Here is a 20,023-nt window from a genome sequence, read left to right as displayed (position 1 = left end):
AGTCAGTGCTGTTCAGATGAGGTAAGTTCATCCGGTGGCTGATGAGTCAGTTGCCCCATCCTGTATTTAAGTTCTTAGAAATACTTCCTACCGCAAAAGAGCACACAAACATGACATTCATTTTCTACCATTAATGCCAGCAAACATAGTGGTTTTCCGGTTGTGTTGACACTGGTTTCAACACAAAGACAGCTGGTCCGAGGGAGAGGGAGTGAATGTGTTCGACAGGAAGATGGGAGCAAAGCTTGTGTAATCTGTGTGTTTGTGTGCGAGCCAGAGATGCATTCTTAGAGTTAGAGGGAGTGATAGCCTTTGAAGTCATTCATGTTCTGAGAGAGCAGTAAATGTAGACGAAATAAACTACTTTAAGTGATGATGAAATATGCAACCTTTGCTTTGCTTCTGCTTCCCTCCTGAATCTCCAATTCTGCATGTTCCTCTGCGCTCTCTCTCTCTCTCTCTCTCTCTCTCTCTCTCTCTCCCTCTCTCTCTCTCTCTCTGTTTGCTAAAGAGGCAAACAAATCAGTACACTATTATTTCTGCCACTACCAGCCCCAAGTGACAGACAATGTGTGGCAGGTGAGACCAAACTAATCAAGCCCATATTTCACTACCTTTGCATCTTGATTTTGAGAAACACGAGACCAGGTGAAAAAAAGCAAGAGTTGAAAGCAACAGACAACATCTCGAGGTAATGGCGTACGGAAGCGCAGCATATGTTGTGATGAGAAGCGGTGGAAACAGGATTGTTGCAGGTATCAGAGTAACAAGGTTACAGGTGTTACAGCAAATATGTGACCAAAAAATGTTTTTTTATTTTTTTGAGTTCTCATTATTTAACATCATCCTCACCAGCTGTTTCAGGTTGGGGTTGGTGTCATGCAGTGTCATGGTAATGTGCTAGTTGTGTAAAGCAAACATTACAGATATCTGTGTTACATGTACTGAGTGAGAGAATATAATTATACAATAATTATTTAAGCAAAATCAGCTTGCATTAGCTCATTCCTACCTCTTTGGCACAGCTTCTACACAATTTGCAGGAGCGGGAGATTATGAATAAAATTGGCAGGGGAGGCTGGATACTTTGATAAGTGGAGATACTCATTATCTTTAATTTATGTCATGTAAAGTTAAGAATATTGCGGTAAAATAAACAGGTCAGCGTGTGTGTCCGGGTCAGAATAACCAACAAAGCATGGCAGCGGGAGCACCTTGTCAAAGCACTGAAACAGAAAACAGGTCGGTGTCAAACTGATGCCAAAGTCCATGTCCTGTTACTAAGTCAGTATGTCTGAACTCCTGCAGAACAGGTTAAGATTTTAACCAGATATGCAGAAATGAGAGAGGAGGAAATGCTGCTGATCAACAGTAGAACCACCCTCTGTAGTTAGCGTATGATTAGAAACTATTAATACATACCAATCTAAAAGTGATTTGAGTGTCAGCAAAAGATCTGCCCCAGGCTTCATTGTTGAATCAGAGAGGAAGTCTTGACTCATCTCTTCAAATCCCCACCTGGGTGTTCAGACTGTCAACGATGCAATAGCAAGAGTCATACCTTTTTCTTGCCCTAAGTGCAAATCATTAATCTGCCATGAGCCATGTGATATCGCCATTGGTCTTTTATGTGACTGTGTACATAGCTACGTGCGTTTAAGAGCTTTAAGTGTATGGAAAATGACAGAACAAATAAGAGCCAGCCAAGTCTATCGAGCCTTGCAGCCAAAAAGCATGTCTGTGCCTATTTACCCTTCTTGGCTCAGAATACAGCTTGAGAGAGGTGAGCTGAACACACACACCACCACACACACACACACACACACACACACACGCCCTTGCAACACAAAGTGCTTCAATCAGACCAAGCAAAGTTTACCATTGCAACAAAGCAACATGCCACAGAAGTCATGACAACACCACAAAGTTGAGTCAGTAAGATGATATCTGGCATTGAAGTGATATTCAACATTGACAGTAGCTGTGTGGTTTAAAGTGAGGGCAAACTCCTGACAGATACAAAGCAAATATACATCAAGTAAAGGAGTGACACCTGAAAAGTTTAACTGTATGTCGGCACAAAGGTGTCTGGATGTGTGTGCGTGTGCAAAAGCTGTAGGTGTACTCACCTGCTCAGTCTTGTCTGGGACCAGATAAACACACACACATACACACAGCTCATATCACTGTTTCAACAGGTTTCACAAAAAATCTCAAAAAATGATCCATGTCTTTTTTTCCCCTTCAAGGGGATTAGTAACCTTCTGAGGTCATATTTGCCTTACGACACTGTTATGTACAATAGAGGTCGTTGCACACACATGATACATGAAAAGAATGAAACCAGTGTTTTTGCTAATGGAAAAATCCCTGTGCCGCAAGTCATGTTGTGGCCAGCGTACCAGAGTAAATGCATTGCTGACGATGTATTTGCTATAGGCCTCAACTGATTGATGTCGATTGCAGTGCTTGGATGAAGCTTTGTGTGTCTGTGTGTGTGTGTGTGTGTGTGTGTGTGTGTGTGTGTGACGTGACCGGTCAAGTGCGTGGCTATGCCTGGACAAACATGTCAACTGATTAGTGAATGGTCTCAGATGACTAGAGACGGTAAACAGAGGGGAGAGGGTGCAGCACTTTAACATACTTGAAACACAAGAGCAATTTCACACACTCACACATAAATTGAAGGCCTGCAAACAGATACACATTCAAGGGGTGAGTGATTTACAAAACATACACTACAATGCAATGCTCTGTCTCTTTCCAACACACAACTACCTGAGATGTTCGTGTTTGCAAAAGGAGGCCACGCCGTTCGTATTTGAGCAGGCGGGCAGAGGAGGTGAAGGATCTTTACCTTCCTTCTTTTTTTTCCCCTTTCTTTCCTCCTGTCTTCTTTTATTTCCACCCTTCCCTTTGGCGAAAGGTGCTGTTTTGATCAGTACATCTATCACTTCTGTGGCAGGCATTGTTGAAGAGTAGATACAACAATGTGATGCACAAGGTTTTTTTCCCCCAATTAATAGTAAATGCTGTCACTTCATTTTGCACAAAGCTATAAGGCTATCACTGAATACTGTCCTCTGTTGTGTCTGCAGGTGAACACAAAGTCAGTAATCACTTTTAGTTGGCTTTTAAATTCATCTTTATTATATTGTATTTTAAGACTCACTATATCACGATATATATCAGAATCATAATACACATTTGCATGTGATAGAGGATTTTAACCGTATCACCCAGTCTTACTTGCAAATTGTGACATCTCTCTACAGGAATTTAAAGATGTGCGACTGGACAGCATGAGGTTTTTAATTAAAGACAATGAAATAAAAAATATATATATATTTTCCTCTGTCCCTATGTTTATCATTCATTTATCTCATATGCTAAACATATGTCAAAGATAGCTAATGTTTTTATATCAAAACCCTCCTCTTTTCTCCTGTAAAATAGCGTGAGACAGGCTGAATGGGCAGACAGCTATGTTTTTAGAGCCCATATAAGGCCTTTACCTGGCTGCATTGCTAATTAGGACCATATTACGCATACACATATGTGGTCAAACAAATAGTCGAGGAAAGACATTGGCCATGACCCTGAACTGCACTCCTCCCAAATGAATAGCCCTTGTTCTGGCGCCAAAGGTATACACCGGCAACACCTTTTCCTACCTCTGTACTTTCAACACACGTCTATTCCTCACTCACCACGTTCATTGAAAATTGACACCGGTTTGCCAAGCACACAGTCACTTTTCTGTACTCTTCACAATGCAAACACAAGCCCAAATCATATCATATAAAAGTGTTTTAACAGGACAGGATACCATGGCAGTCTATGAAACAATACTGGTGTGGCAGATAAGGATCAGCCTTCCTTCTTGTGAGGCTGTTAAAACCCATGGAGTCTGTTAAATAGTCCATAGAGCTTTATGGGTTGAAACCTCCCACAGGAAACATGTAGTTATTGTATGTCACAGGTGGACGACTGAGTGAGCGAGCAGCTTTATGTATGTGCATGTTCATGTATGTGCTTGTATAGGAGTGTGTACTTATATATTGGTGTGCGTGAAACCACTGGGATAACTATAACACTGTTTGTCATCATTATCTCAATTGTTGCGAGACAGTTCCTGAACTACCACGTATTAAGACTCTGGTCAAATTGAAATTGAAACTAAAGTATGCCATCTATCATTGGCTAAGTTCAGCCAATGATAGTTATAATGTCATAAAGAGTGGTTATCTTGGAATACTTCTTGGCTTCTTTGTTATAAATGATATTAACTTTAGGAGAGTTATCTCCACTCCACTCTTAGAGCAGATATGAATCACTAACACTTAAACTGATTGCTTGCTTGCAATAAAATATTTATTCATGTCACAACAGGACCAAGGGTGCTCCTGCCAAACAGTGGAGTTGTTCTCTTGGATGGGCTGTCTCTGTGGCTTACTTAAGGAGTAGTGGTAAAACCCAACTAATCAAGTCTATAAGTGAATCTGATGATGGTGCACTGAACTTGAATTTAAGGTCACTTATAAATTTAGTTAATCCAGTTATTTGAAACGTTGAAATAAATGTCCCCGTCCTTGCACTTTATCATTCTAATACCCACATCTAGATGTCAGCACACATGTTCTACCACACATCAGAACATCTCTGAGCCTGCTATTATCTTTTTACAGGCTCTCTCCTGGCCTCAGGCCGACAGCACCGGCCGTCTGTTGTATCAGTTGACACCCCCAGCAGCAGCAGCAGCAGCAGCAGCAGCCAGCCTCACAGAGCTGCATTCTTGGCTGCAGATAATAAACACAGAGCAGAGTGGACACTTCAGAGCAGGCTCCACACGGCTGAGAGGGGAGGGCCATTTACAGCAGAGACAAGACATAGACTGTCATAGACAAGTCCCCTGCAACTGGGGGAGCTCCATGTTGCTGAGTGCATCAATGACACTGTGGTGAGTACATTGATTGTACAATGTGGTCAAGTTATTGGTAAGCTGAATGCATGTGAGCCCTGTGCACAACCAAATAGGTTTGTGATTAATAACCTAGCTATGTATAAAAATACCTGTCAGGCAAATGACCAAATTCACCGTTCACTAAGCAGTTGTCCCCGTTAGTTATTGTTGCTACATCAGTAAAACCTTCTGCTCTTGCACAGCAATGTACAGTTTACAGTGAAAACAGACAATTCTTGGTAATGTGTGCTTGATTTCAAGGTAGACACATGTAGTCTTCTAATCTCTACCCAATGATAGTTGAGTTTTTCAGCTGAAAAGGTGAACTGTTTGAGATTTTATCAGCTTGGCTCTTTTCAGCTTTCTATATACCTAACATTATCTCTATGGTAAAAACACTGTCTTTTTTTCCAGCTGACTCATTTTAAATTGATAACCCCATAAAGAGGTTTTAAATATACACTTAATGGCTAAATACATGATGCTGTGCTAAAAGACCCAAGCTAAACCTTTATGTCCCAGACAAAATATCAGCACTGGTCGATGATCCAGGAAGATGACTTGGAAACAAAGGAGCAGCATTGTTCTTGTACTGCAGTTTAGAGCTAGTTAGTCCTAGCATTACAAGGATGATGAAAAATATAAGAATGATGGAAAAATATAACATTTCTCCTAACATCACTCTGTTAAGCTGCTTCCATTACTTGGTAAGATTTATGCTTCATTGTTTGTACTTTTAAACAGTATGTTTCATGTCTAACATACAACAGAAAAAGTGCTGAACGTATCAGTATCTCAACTACCAAGTTTGACTGGGGTTGCTGGAGTTCAAACTTCACCACATCCAATACAGCAGGACAGAGCCATTCATGTTAAGGCACACAGATACTTTCTGCATCCACGTCCACAGACACTGACTTCTGTAGACTTTTCTTCAGTCATCCAGACGCGCACGCGATTTAATTCACACTACATTTGAGGGTCCGTGTCAGTCTGGCTTTCCACACACAGTTCCATCCATACTCCCCTCCAGTCGGTGGCGGTAATACACCACAATATTGTTTTCCGAATGCTATAAAAATCAAGAGGTAAAGGAAGAGAGAAAGAGGAAGGCGAAAAGAGAAAATAAAACTCTTAATGTGACCACTCAATGAGAATAGGAGGATAGTTAAGCGCCATTTGGCTGTCTTTGTATGGTTTCAAAGAAGAATCATAAATACAGGTAACAGAAGAACTCAAGCACAACCTCTCTTCAAAACAAGCGTCCATTTTGTTTTCTGGAGCCCATACATATGGAGTATTTATTGCAATTAAGCTCCGTGTTAGCGAATGGTCAGTTAGCAGTTCAAACATACAAGTTACAGTTTGGTTTTACTGGACTAACAGGAATGGGTACAGGACACTATGAAAATCACACCATTTGAAATCCACATTTTGGTGTTTCTGTATTCATTAATTCATTCCCAGTCAGATGTTACACCTTTAAATAGCCAACTGATGGGTCCTGCTTCCCTACACTTTCCTTACTGGCCTCTGATGCTGTTTTCAAAGTTATGCCCTAAACTCAAACCTGTAGCTCCATGACTGTTTTAGATCATACCAAGCAGAGCACTGTACACGCATGTCCACGTGTACCAATACCTTATTAGTATTATTATTCACAGGCTTCTAGGAGGCCAAATTGAGGGTTAGACCATCCTCGGCATGCTTTGCTAGATGACAGGGCAAATATGTCTCAACACAGTTTATAGCTTGACTTTCAAGTTGCCATCTAACAATAGCTTTAGGCTCCAAATCAAAGCCTCACTGACTCTCCAGTATAAACAGGCTAAAAGCCATAATGCTGCGCCAAGTGAGGCATTTGTCACACAGGTACAAGTAGTGGAATTAGGTGTGTATGTGTGTATGTTGAGTAGGACATAAAAGCACATACCAGTAGGAGTGTACTTGGAAAATAATGACTGTGTGTGTGTGTGTGTGTGTGTTGGAGAGGGCTGTTATTCATATGGGTTATTCATTGATCCAGACAACTTGAGGGAGTGGTGTGCAAGGCAGGGATTGGCTCCACAAGCACAGTTCAGCTGTGAGGGGTTGCATGAGTGAACACAGGCACACACACATCTATTCATGTATACAACCCCCTTACATACACACACACTTCTATGCGTAAGGTCTAAAACTCAATGCCAAATGCATAAGCAGTCAGCAGTGTGTATGTTTGTGTTGGTGTACGTGTGTGAAAAGGCATTTGCGTACATAACATCACACACATGCTGACACAAAGGCCGACCTTCCTCTCTCAAAGTCAACCCTCCACATCTCTGATGCCTGTCTAAACATCCCTACAAGAGAGGAGGGCCTTTACACACACACGCACACACACACACACACACACATCAGACTACACACACGCTTTGTTATTAGACTATTCCCCGAGTGTAGCCCTGACAAAGAATGTGACAGCTCCACACACGTCGCACGACAGAGGGAGAACACACACACACAGGAGGAGGAGAGGCAGCATGACCCAACATGCACTTGGCTCCGATAGAAAACTGTTCGACGCTCCATCGCACAAAGACTCAAGGAAGAGGAGCCGGGAAAGGCGGCATTCCGGGGTGTAGGGTTGTGTACACTGGACTGAGCCAGAGCTTAGAGAGAGAAGGGCAGGCTCAGAAGAAGATGGAAGTGATTGTGAGCAGGTCTGGCAAAAAAAAAAAAAAAAAAAAGAAGAGGGGGCAAAAGAAGAAGGAACAAGGAGAAAGAAGGATGTCACATGTATCCATAAGGACGCTCACAGTAGTGATAGACTGTGGGTGACAGAGGACTTATCAGTATCATTACAATTCAGTCTTCCAGAGATTTATGATGAGCTGCAAGCCATCTCATACCACCTCCATGTCTTATTCGACGCAATTTCGCCATACAACCACAATCAGATCCAGACAGTCCATGGATGAAGTGAACGAGTAGGCTTGTGTTGATTTGATGCAGATGCATAAACCAAGCCATTCATGACTCCATTAGCAGGGAGGAGTGAAGGAACTGCACCATGAAACTGTCAATCAAACCAGATTAACAAACAAACTGTCTTATAATTGGAGTAAACAGAATGGTATTATATTACTATTTTTCTTCCACCAACTTTAAATCCTGCAAAGCACTGTTTGTGTGTGTGTGTGTGTGTGTGTGTGTGTGTGTGTGTTTTATTGTCAATCAAGATACAGTATTTAACTTCCTTCTCTGATATGTTCTTCAGAGTGTAAAACGTACTCAGATTTTGCCTGAGGAAAAATGAGCTGAGCTCTCTGTGCCACCTCTCAGTCATGACTACATGTCATATCTATAAAGCTATATCATCTGGCCTTTGGAGTCCAAACCTGCAAGAAACGTTTTATAACCGCACCAACAGATCCACGCGTGGGCCCTTGTGTAAAAGGGGAAAACTCAAACGCAGCATCTGAGTAGGCGCAGTAATGAAACGCGTGGGCAGTTCATTGTAATGCTGTTAAATATTTACCTGAAATTCTGTCACGACTTTCGTGGTCTCCGTTTCTAGCACTTTGTCACATGGGCACACTGATGCACCCACACACCAATATTGTTGTTTCAGCAACATCAGGCTGCAACTACAGTTTGATTATATCATAATAACACACGATTAACCGCTGTCACATTATCCAACACGCTTACCTTGATATGAAGATTTCCTCATTGTTGCGGATGCTTTCCTCTCCTTTTTGCGCTGTTTCAACTTGGAAAATCTACCACGGCCGATGACCCGCTCCGGTTTTTCAGTGTTTGTCAAGGGCAGGTTCTCATCCGTAACTCTCCCAGGTCCTTCCTCTCTGTGCGCCCCCCTCTCTCCTTCTCAGTCACTCCTTGGCCGTCAGGCTTCCAAACGCACCTGAGCGCAGGTAAACTCGCTTCTCTTTGTGAACGCACGCCCAGTCCAGGAGCGGGAGTGGTTTACTGTTACTGTGTGGGGGGCCTTCACAGATTGCAGCTCAGATGTGGGGATAAAGGAGGCTAACTGTGAGTGGTATTTGCCACGGGCTGGTTGTTTGAAGTGAACTATCCGAGGCTAAATGCATCAATCGGACAGTAATGCTGAAATTCAGCAATGCTCAGGTCTGGTCCGCTGCTCACCATTTAAAGCTGGTACATGTGTTAACTGTGAGTGATAACTGACCAACAGATGATCAGACACATTATCCCTAGAAACCAGGGAATAGAAAATATATAATTTATCAAAGAACTCCTCCCATCACCAACACACCACCCCATCTGTAATGTGTGGGCAGGCTTGTGTGTGTGTGTGTGTGTGTGTGTGTGTGTGTCTGTGTGTCTGTGTGTTTGGTGTGGGGGAGTAGGGAGACAATTTGTTAGTAGTATAAACTTTGCTGGTGGGTGGGGCCACATGTTGAGTTAGTCCACATCTATTCAAATATTCAGCTGTGCCCACAGCCTTTAACCTTTTTTTAAATTCCACATGTCAAACTGTGGCAACCTGCTTCATGTTATCAAGACCTGAATTCTCATCCTGCCACAGGCAGCTGCAGTTCTGAGCAGCAGGGACCTCTTGTGGCTGCTGCCTGGTCTCGTCCTCTCTCGTACTCTGTGCTCAGCAGCTCAACTACAGCTTGGACACAGCAGCTGTCTTTCTCATCTGGCACATTTGAGGGCCCCTGTCCAGCTCTGGGCCAATCAATCATTCATTCAGACTGTGTGATTCCCCCGCTAAATTAAATGACGCAATAACACATAGAGAGTTCATTTAAAGCATGCTCAGGTCTGTCTGTCAAGATAATTCAGAAAGCTAGCATCAGTAAGCAGATTATTATGGCAGTATGGCACGTTCAGGTGCAGCGGCTCAGCGCTCTGTAAACAGATGCTCTTTGTGTGTAGTTTTGTGTGTAGTGCGTAGTGTAGTGAGCAGTGAAAGGGTCACATATGACCATGAGACACTTTTTTTTTTCATATTTATATCTAACTTAAATGTACCTGATAGAGTGAAGCATCTTCTAGAGCTGCAAACCTTGTATCATTGCACTGTACATTCGTGTGTATAGCAATGACAATAAGGATATATTCTATTCTAGTCTCTTCTATTCAGAGACTAAAATTACAATGCAAGCATTCACATTAAACTGACAGATGATTGGCTTATGCTTTATTATTCTCATTCATTTCTCATTAAAACGTTAACAGAAACAACCAACTTTACAAGTCCCTCACTCACTGGTTCTGTTCTGAGATCTGTTTTTCAGTAGCTTCATAAACTAGGAAAGGAGGAGCTAGGAGCTTGCTGTTGTTTTGTACAGTGTACTGAAACTTTACAGGAACGTATCAGCACTGACAACTGTGGGTGGACGTGAGAGATGTTTGACCCAGAAAAACAACCTCTAGACTGATTCAGGTAGCAGTAATATCAGTCAGCGGCATGAATATACATTTTCAACAGATAGGACCCATTCAGAATGAACTTTAAAGTCAATGATTCTGTGATTGGTTTGCTCTGCATAGGCTTTTATCTCAAAGCAAGACTATGGAACTTTTGCTGAATAGCTGCAACCCACAAGATGCATTTACAGGAAATCTTAAATGCAAATGTAGCACAATGGTAGGACCAGTGGCAAACAGTCACAAAGTGGTGTCAGCAATTCAGAAATGTAGAAATATAACATAAACTAACTAAGTAGTCACCATACTGGTCATACCTGACCAAGTAAGGCTCTAACCACAAAACCCTTGAGTGTACCGAACAAAGCAAAGGCATGGTTTTCATTTGTAAAAGGAAGAATATATTGTGTTCTTGCATACTCTCATTTTGATATTAGGTTTGCAAGGGAAGTGATGTACAAAAGTCAAGTGAGACATCTCTGTTCTTAGAACCCAATGAATGTTTGTGTGGTGGCACATCACGTGTTGTTTTTCATTCTAAAGCTTCATGCAGATATTACACCGCAGACTGCAGGCTTTAGCCTGCCCTAAATACCTCTGAGGATAAGCGTGAATTCAGAATTTTTACTGATGTTATTTTTCAAAGCATTTCGACTCCACCCAGAGGGTCCAGGTAGATACTGGATGGCTGGTTAAGCATCAAAACAGAAATGCACTAAGAAGAAGCATCTACCTGAAAATGAAAATTGGAATTATCAAATTTATAATTGTCATTTGAAATGTGCCTTTAATTTGACGCTTGGCTGCAGTGAAAACACCATGCTTGGTCAGTTTCCTTTGTATTGTGTGATGCTTTAAATGTGGGGTGCCCTAGATTACAACATCAGGAGACATGACACTCTGCAGGAACTGAATATTATCCCATAACTGCTGATTCAGAGGTTCAGTGTACCACATGTATCAAACAGTGGTGGCTGCTGACTAAAATCTACAACCCACCAAAAATCTGAAACAGATTTTTTGTTTTTTATCCAACTAAATTGTCTTGCATTGTGAGACAAACTTCTGTTCATAGTTAATAATGATTTTTTAATGCTGTTGGCTGACCCTCTTGAGAGGAAAGCTGTCTAGTGTTGTTGATCAAAAGCGCAAACCATTGTGCATTCTATCATTTTGTATATGTAAATGAATGTATTTTTATCATTTAGCCACATACGTACTTCATTGTGACAAAGCCAGTACCTTTTTTTAAGATCTGTTATGTAAGGTTATGTAGAATTTGAACAGAGAACCTTGTCATTCAAAAAAGCTTCTGTTATTGCTATGCGGGTATTATAAACTCTATATAAAGATGGACGTAGTCACTGTGACATCACCCCGCCCCCATCTTGGCAGTGCCTGACTCCGGCTAACTCACAGCTAATCCAAAAATGGGAAAAGAGATGGGGCGTGTGTGTGTGAGACGTTTGTGATAAGCATACGCTCACCCACCTCACACAAAGCGGGGTAATTAGACATAGCTACAGTCCAATACCATTTTCTGAACCAGGCTGTAAACCTGGGAGTGACTCGTTTTTGAGACAGCCTCAAGTGATCAATCAAGGCAGGGCATTTTTTGGCACGTCCATGTTGGCTTCATTTTTCAGCGCAGAAGGTTGGCGCTTGGTGGGTATCAGCAACAGGAAGTCAAGCATGTAAGTTTTCTCTGTTGCCAAATGTAATTTCTTGCTGGGAGCATGTGGTTGTTGTTCAGCAATAGTTTTTTATTGTGTTTACAATACAAGAGAATATGATACGCTCTCTGAAGAAACACTGCTTCTCTAGGGCAGACTGGACACCTCAATGACTCGCGATTGAAAAGTGACGCTATTTATATGAAATTATAGAAATAGAGGCAAAACAAGACAATGGTTTCCACCACTGGAGACAACATCTGGTGAGTAAAGGAATGAAGTTTCTTCTAGACCGGTAAGTAAACCAGGCCAGTAAGCTGTAATGCTAACGTTGCCTATGTAGTAATAGCAAAAACTTACAAATAGTTCCTTTAAGTAAGAGGGAAAAGTATTTCAGTGAACAATAAAACTCCTTTTAGGGAAAAGGAGTGCCAACTTTGGTGTGGTATAGCAGTGGTTTCTCAAAGTGGGGTCTGGGGACACCCAGGGGTCCTTGAGGCTTGGTTCAAGCACTTTCAGTAATAAAACATCTAAAAATAAAGATCTTATCAAATGGGGGCCCCTGGACAAAAGTTGATCAAATACGGACCTAATTTGTGTAAGTTTAGGGGTCTTTGCTGTGAAAAAGTTCGTTATCCTTACATACCCTCATCAAAAATGGTCTAAAGGATTATAAGTAATACTTGCTGTACACAAACTATGTTACATTTAACCTTTAAAAGGTTGACTTGACATTTGTGAAGGGGCCTCTGCCCCAGTGCCTATACATGTGGGGCCATAACCGCATCCTGTTACTGTCATAAAAAAAAAAAAGTGTCTAGGGTAACTGTTTGACGGTTTTGACAAGAACACAAGTGCAAGAAAGATTTGCTCTTTCTTGAGGGCACTCAAACTTTTCAGCATTATATGACTTGCATGGAAAACACTAATCACCCCAGATCTGTCTACACTTCTAAAAACACCTTGTGAATCTCACAGTTTCCGCCCATGCCTCTTTTACACAAAACAGCTTCTGACAAATTCTGTAAAGGCTCAAAAAAAAAAAAGAGAAGTGAGTAATTTCAAATGAAATGTTTCCTTACTTTAGCCTTGATCAGTAGCACTTGCATGTATGAATCATCAACCTTGATACTGGGGCCTCTCAGAGGTGACATCAAAACAGCTCGTCTGTGCATGTGGCTTCAGAGCAAAAATGACATATTCTCTGGTTTTTGTAAACGTGATTAATAGTGCCTATTGGCTGTGTAAAATGGTGGCAGGTTGTTATGTCTTACTGCGGCATAGAGTATTTTTGTACCTCAGGTTCTGACATACCTTATCATTTGGTGTTTCCTGTCACAAGTTATGACAAGTATAGAAATTGCACACTCCAGAATTTTCTGGATTTTGTCTGTATCAGTACAAATGGGTGGATGAAATGGAACGTTTGCTGAGTGAAAATGGTCTGCTTTAAGGTAACTGTGACATTGTGGTTTACATGCTCTTGGCGTCTTGGCTGTAAATGTGCTTGAACTGTTTTTCTTGTATGAGGGGTCTCAGTTTCCGTTGCATTACCACTCACCTCAAAGCACAGTTTCTATTCCTTGCTGGACTACAAGTTGTTCTTAGTGGCCCCCTACACACAGACACACACAGCAACAACACACTCACATCAGTGTACTCTGACACTTACCCCACAAACACGCGTAAGCACACAATTCGCACTTCACACTTGTTTTGGCTGATCTTTTCTGCTTTGGTAAGGGGGAAAGAAGTCACAGCTTTTGACCACACAGACACCACACAAGTAAACACTCGCCTTTTTTTTCCTGTCTGACATTTTAATGTTGACTCACGTGGCGTCTCTTGGCCCTGCAGTTGGATACAACTTGTCTTGACTTAGATTGTTTGAACTGTTCCTTGATTTACAGTGTTTGAATACGCAGTGTTTGCTTTAGCGAACACACGCGCTAGGCTGAACTTGGCACTGGTAATAAATTATTGAACTGTTTTTCAAAAGCTTGTTACTTAAAATTAGGTTCAACATTGACTGTGACCTGTAAGAAAACATAACAAAAAAATAATTTATTTAACTTCAAAACATTTTTTTTTTAATTCTCTTGAGTTACAGTAAAAGAAGCAGCAGGTCTTACTCTATTGAATTAACTTCAAACACCACAGCGACAGATGGACTCATTTGAAGTATATAGGATGTTGGTGGTTGAGCCTTTGTGAAAATCAAACCACAGTCTAGTTGCAAAATAATTATGAAAACAGGAGAAGTCAGCTTGATAGCTCTGTATAGCTTGTTTGTTGCTGCGACCTTATATGTTCTACACTAAGTCAGTTTACAGTATGACCCGCAGATGTGAAACCATGACCACCACCACTCGTGACACCACCTGTTCACCCTTGCAGCTATGCTGCTACCTGATCACCAAAGTATGAACTCGAGACTCAGAGAAAAGTCTCAGTGGTTCACCAGGGATTAAAAATTGGAGTTTTCCTACTCAGAATTAAAAAAAAATTCTTGATTCCTACACACAAATCCATTATTACTACTAGAGTGAACAACGGGTCATTCCTTTTAATCTGGTGTGTCCTGATTTTAAACATTTTGATAATAAGATCACTCAGACTTTCATACATTTCTCTCCCAACAAGTTTTCAGCGTAAAATCAGGAGCGTGTGCTTCTGCTGCTTTCAGGATACAACCTTGTTCAATGACCTCGTATTTCCTTCTCATTTATTTGAAAGCTATTTTAAACTCGTAACTCATTTCGCATCATTTTATTACCTTTGACATAGTAGTTAATCAGTCAACATATTTGTTTTCTGAAAATAGAATTGATCAATTATTATATATTTTTTCATCTTCAACTAAATAAAAAAGCAGATCATGTTAAAATTGCTACACATCCCACAAATTTATTGTTTCATATATGTTGATGGCAAATTACAATTTATTATTATTATTACAATCCATAGTATCTTTATATACTGAACATATGACATTCAGATGAAGCCATGTTATAAATACAGTAAATCATCAGTAATGATGGTCTACACCTTGTGCGGAACTATAAGAAATTACTGAAATTAAAGAAGAGATATTTACATTAAAAATACATTGCATCAAATGGTACAATCCAGTTCAGATTTTTTTGCCATTCAAAGACTATTTTCAAAGTATCTGGAGTTGTGTTATGTAACTTTATACATTGTGCCAAACCATTTGTATATAATCTTCAGTGGCAATCTAGCTGTTCCCATTTTATACCTTTTTGGCAAATTATGCACCTTCATGTCTGAACTTACATTCAGTGACATACGCACAGACACACACAAGACCTGAAGAGATCTCAGATTATGTTGGAGAACAGTGTTTCACATGAATGACTTGTAGCTCACCAGTGCAGAGATTATAGATATGGAGTTTCAGCTTGCTTGTTTGCAGGCTCACATCTTCAGTGTCTCAGCGTTCCACGCATGTCCTCATAAACATCATTGGTGGCGACAGGCCTTGGTTTTGCTGTGGAGCGCAATTTCTTGGTCTGGTAACAACAGATATTGTTGTCAACATGTTATTATACACTAAATAATATGATTATTATTCAATGTTTTTATTTATCTTTGCAATATTACAATATTTTCACATTCTATATTTTTCTACATTTTCTGGTCAGGTGTGTTTTAAAACCTGACAGTATCAAATATGTCAAATGCATTTAAATATGACCTGAAACCAGTGCTGCAGTCTAATAAATCCTATAGTCCTATCCTATAAGTCGTGCAATAATCAGAATTCCTCAGAAAGACTAGGATGTTCAGTTCTTATGAAACAGTGTATGAGGTGTATGAGATGAATGAGCATATTAAAGAATGTAGTTTGTGGTATTATTGCCTTACACCTACCGGTGGTTCTATTATTTTAAGCATTTACATCAGCGCAGGTAGGCAATCCACAGAAACATCTCTCAACAACAACACAAACTACCTTCTCCAAAATGACTATGTATCTAATTATATGGTCTTACTATATATTTGATATTGTGTGTGTGTGCGCACCCGTGTGTGTGTGTCTGTGTGTGCATACACAAATAAGAGTGTGCTATGAGTACTGTTAACTGTATAACAGGAAAATGTAGTGAATAACAGGAACATGGAAACAGCCCCTGAGATTCCATCATGTCTTCTGAGTCAAAGCAAAAATACAATCAAACAAAGAAACAGAAGCACACACATACACACACACATACATTAAATGAAATAGGGGGTACCTTGATGAAGATCCATACGAGGGCGATCAAGATGAAGATGAGCAGCACAGCAGCAGAGACCACAACACATGCCAGGACCAGATTCAGATGTGTTGTTTCACACGCCTGCTTTGCATCTGCAGATGAAGGAGAGGATGCAGCTTCTTCATCAGCATTTGCAGATGAAGGAGCTGCATCCGCAGATGCATATTATATAAATTACCAAATTGTTTTCCCACTTACATTATGATGACAAACACATGTTTGCTGTCTGGTTTATGTTCAGAAGCAAAGTTACTTGGTGGAATTAGGGAGCAATTCATAAATGTAGGGTTTCATGAATGAATGAAACCCTACATTTATGAATTGCTCCCTAATTCCACCCTTTAAGCAAGAGCTGTGAATGTGTAAACACATCGTAAGCATAAAACATTCAATAATGCTGTAGTCACCAGAAATGCATATTGTAGGCCTACTGCAATATCAGATATGCTGATGTAAAATAACCCTTGTCAATGAACATGACAAGGGCAGGAACATGACGATAACTGATGCAGTCAGCATCAGTAAATGTTGTTTTTGGGACTTTCCAAATATGTAAAGTAACAACATTTCACTGTTATGTTATTAGATAAAAGTATAAAAACATAATTTCTAGGAAGCAGTGTTGGTTATTAACGCACTCAAGCTGTAAAAATGTAATGTTTTGCTCTTTTTCTTTTCCACTCATGTTATTGTTTGTGGCACCGGAATCGTTTGGGAGTATATTGTTTACCATTTGCTTCAGTAATTTCCCAATTTGAGAGAAATTCTCCACTAATGAAAGCAGACGTTTACAGTTTATGAGAAGTGCAGGATATGTGTGTACTGAATGCAAAACTTGTACCTGGAAGTGAAATTTAAACAGACTTTTAGTCTTGAATTATTTTATACCTTTGAATTACTTACATCAGTAGCTTAATGTTACAATGCACTGCTGAGCTATGTTGTAGTGCACATGTTGCACTGCTAAATGATAGTTGAATGAATCATTGGGAAATTGGCATTGAGAAGAAAGTGTGTCAAGCTGAATGAGCAGTTGATGAGGCTCACCTGTCACCACCAGGAGCACAGATCCATTGCCTTTCGTCGTCATGAATTCAGCGGATTCCTTATTAAACCTTTTGTACACACACCAGTACGGCCCTGTGTCGGCAGACGTCAGGTTTTTGATGAGAATGTCCACGTTGGGAAAAGCTCCATTTAGTTGAAGTCTGCTTGTAAATTCTGAGGCAATGTTGTCTTTTCCTGAACTTTTTTCCTTATAAATAATTTGAACCTCCTCATTGAGACCCTTGCTCAAAGACAGGAACTCTTCGGCATTCTGAGAGGTCCTGCACTGGATTGTGATGGCTTCTCCAAAGTTCTTCCATACCACTTTACTGCTTTCTGCATATATAAACAGAAACAAAAGCTAACACAGTCATCCCGTTCCATCTCAATTTACTCTTGATAAAGTTTGATGAATTCATCCGTCCTTACAGTAATTACTTGAAAACAAAATTTGTTTCATTTTGTCTCATTACACTTGTAATCAGCCTTACCTGGGTCACTCTGGGCTGTGCAGATGAGACAAAGGACGGTTGTGAGCTTGATCCAGGCAGCAGACATGCTGACGGTGACTTTCACACAAAGTTAACTAAGACTTCTAACTTCAGACGTATGTTTTCCTCCAAATGATTACTAACAGTAACACGTGACAGATGTGGGTTACAGCTGGGAGGCAGATTCATAAAAACAGCCCTTCTCTGTGGTTGAACCACTCATACAGGAAGTAAAGATGAGCATTTAACTCTGCCTTTCTTCATAGCATCAGGTATGAGATTATCATAGCCTGTCGCAGTTTGGGTGCCTGCAGTAGTGCAACTGCAGCATTAGCAGATGATGAAAGATCCTGTTTTGCAACAACTGTGCAACAGCTCTTGTGGTAGCTGAAGCACTTCTATAGTGGAAAGAAGAATTTTTATTTAAGCTGGCTGTCACAATAATAAAAACCCTCAGACAGCCTGTGCATTGATAAACATAACTGTAGAATATGCATATTATTCTACATTAGAATATTTTGTGTAGATATACTCATATGCAGACAGTAACAGAGAGAATGCCAGCCAGTGCATTCTTTCAGATATAGGTGGAGAAACCACTTCACTGGCTCTGGCACCTCCAGCTGTGGCACAAAACAATAATCAGTTATATAATACAAATGTTAAGGGCCAGTAAAACTCTGCATGGACAGACAGCCTGCAGACCGCAGACATGCTGCCTAAGTGGATTCACTCTCACATCAGGATTTTATTTTTAAAAAGGTCAGCAAAAAACAAAAAAAAACAAAACAAACAAAAAAAAAAAAAAAAAAAAACATGTGATCATCCTGTGTGTGTGAATGAGACAGCCAAACTGTGAAATCCACTGTGTTTCAGTGTGACAGTGGTTGTACTAATCAGAACTAAATAAATAAAATGATAAGGCTCAAACAATAACATAGCATGAAATATACTGAAACATCAGTAGGAAATTTTTTTTACTTTCTCCAACACATTTTCCTGAACATGGATATTGAACATGAACATGCTCTCCGTTAGACCTCTCTAAACCATCAGGTACACAGAAAGGTATTGTCATTGGCTGATATGTCTTACAGAGCTCGCACAATGTGCAGAGATTCAGTGTCAGACAGTGGAAAGCTGCTGTTTCGCAGTGCCCTCTAGTGGCTGCAGAGTAAACACGTCTAAGTGTTGTACAGATGAAATATAGTTCAAAGATAAAAGCAGTATTTAAACATGTAATGAATGGTATATAACACACTATAATGTAGTTGTGAACAGATGAAAGGGTTAATTCATGTATTTTGTCCCCAACAAGTGGAGGCTGGGGTATAAACAAATGATGAATGACATTATAGTAAAACACAGTTGCAATAATGCAAAGTACACCTTCATAGAAGTTATGATTGGTGACAAATACTGTATATTGATAAGCACTTACAAAATCACCTTAAAACTACATTATGTGTTGTAAACCACTTAATGTTTATATAGTGCTTTTAAATGCTAAATACAGGGGGTTAAAATGTTACTGATCTGGGATATAACAGGAAGGATAATGGATAATCTCAAATAGAGACAGCAACCGATAAATTGCTGGCCAATGCTATATTTAAGATCTATAGGAGGATAAACTACATTTCTGGCTCAGTTCATGTCCAGATATGAAATAAAGCAATACTGTATGAAAACAATAATGCCCTTTTCATACTGTCAACATTTTTATACTAACAGTTTTGTTGGCAGAATGTACTTCAGTACAATTCCAAAAAAAAATAAAAAATGGTAAAGTAATAACAAAATGTGACAGGACTAAGGACTAACATGAACTTTTATGAGCAAAGAACAAAACCTTGTAGTAAAAATCTCAACACAAGCTTCTTTATAAACCAGAACCTGAGATTTGGCACAGTGTGCAGCAGACAGCGTAACCAATTGTCCTTGGAAACCTCTTTCCTCAACACTCCTTGCAGTTGTAAGAACAGAGCAGCGATAAACCATGAAAACCACTGATAAAAACTACAGTGATGGTGGTAACGTTGGCTCACAGAACATCTGATGTGCTTTCAAATCTGCAGGAGGAGTACACACGATGACCAAAGTAGTCTGAAACTGGGATGACCTCAACAAACTCCATTAAGTTGTCATGGTCCTGGGAGAATT

At 40.2% G+C, this 20,023-nt stretch overlaps 2 protein-coding genes across 4 annotated transcripts in view; both read right to left on the bottom strand.

The window, feature by feature from the left end:
• Window positions 1-8,904, bottom strand: part of LOC139618161 (septin-9-like) — a 74,315-nt gene extending 65,411 nt beyond the window's left edge. Inside the window, exon 1 of the mRNA XM_071473842.1 lies at window positions 8,657-8,904. Coding sequence (XP_071329943.1) covers window positions 8,657-8,678 — 22 coding nt within the window. The 5' untranslated portion in view covers window positions 8,679-8,904. The remainder of the gene's footprint in view (window positions 1-8,656) is intronic.
• A 6,022-nt stretch (window positions 8,905-14,926) lies between these two features.
• LOC139618160 (uncharacterized) lies at window positions 14,927-18,078 on the bottom strand. Of its 3 annotated transcripts, none has more exons than XM_071473841.1 (4): window positions 17,861-18,078; window positions 17,370-17,705; window positions 16,299-16,414; window positions 14,927-15,572 (listed from the first exon to the last, which is right to left on the bottom strand). In XM_071473841.1, exons 1-4 carry the CDS (start codon window positions 17,925-17,927, stop codon window positions 15,486-15,488), a joined length of 606 nt encoding a protein of 201 aa, XP_071329942.1. In that variant the 5' UTR covers window positions 17,928-18,078; the 3' UTR covers window positions 14,927-15,485. The 3 variants fall into 3 exon arrangements, with proteins under 3 accessions (XP_071329942.1, XP_071329940.1, XP_071329941.1); XM_071473839.1 differs by having other exon boundaries at window positions 16,299-16,468; window positions 17,861-18,076; XM_071473840.1 differs by having other exon boundaries at window positions 16,299-16,429; window positions 17,861-18,076.
• Between the last annotated feature and the right edge of the window lie 1,945 nt (window positions 18,079-20,023).

Source organism: Trachinotus anak, unplaced genomic scaffold, assembly GCF_046630095.1.
Source record: "Trachinotus anak isolate AG129_WGS33_773 ecotype Australia unplaced genomic scaffold, CSIRO_AGI_Tana_v1 ptg000003l, whole genome shotgun sequence".
NCBI classification, from domain to species: domain Eukaryota; kingdom Metazoa; phylum Chordata; class Actinopteri; order Carangiformes; family Carangidae; genus Trachinotus; species Trachinotus anak.
The sequence above is the reverse complement of the archived record's forward strand: the minus strand, read 5'-3'. Positions and strand labels throughout refer to the sequence as shown.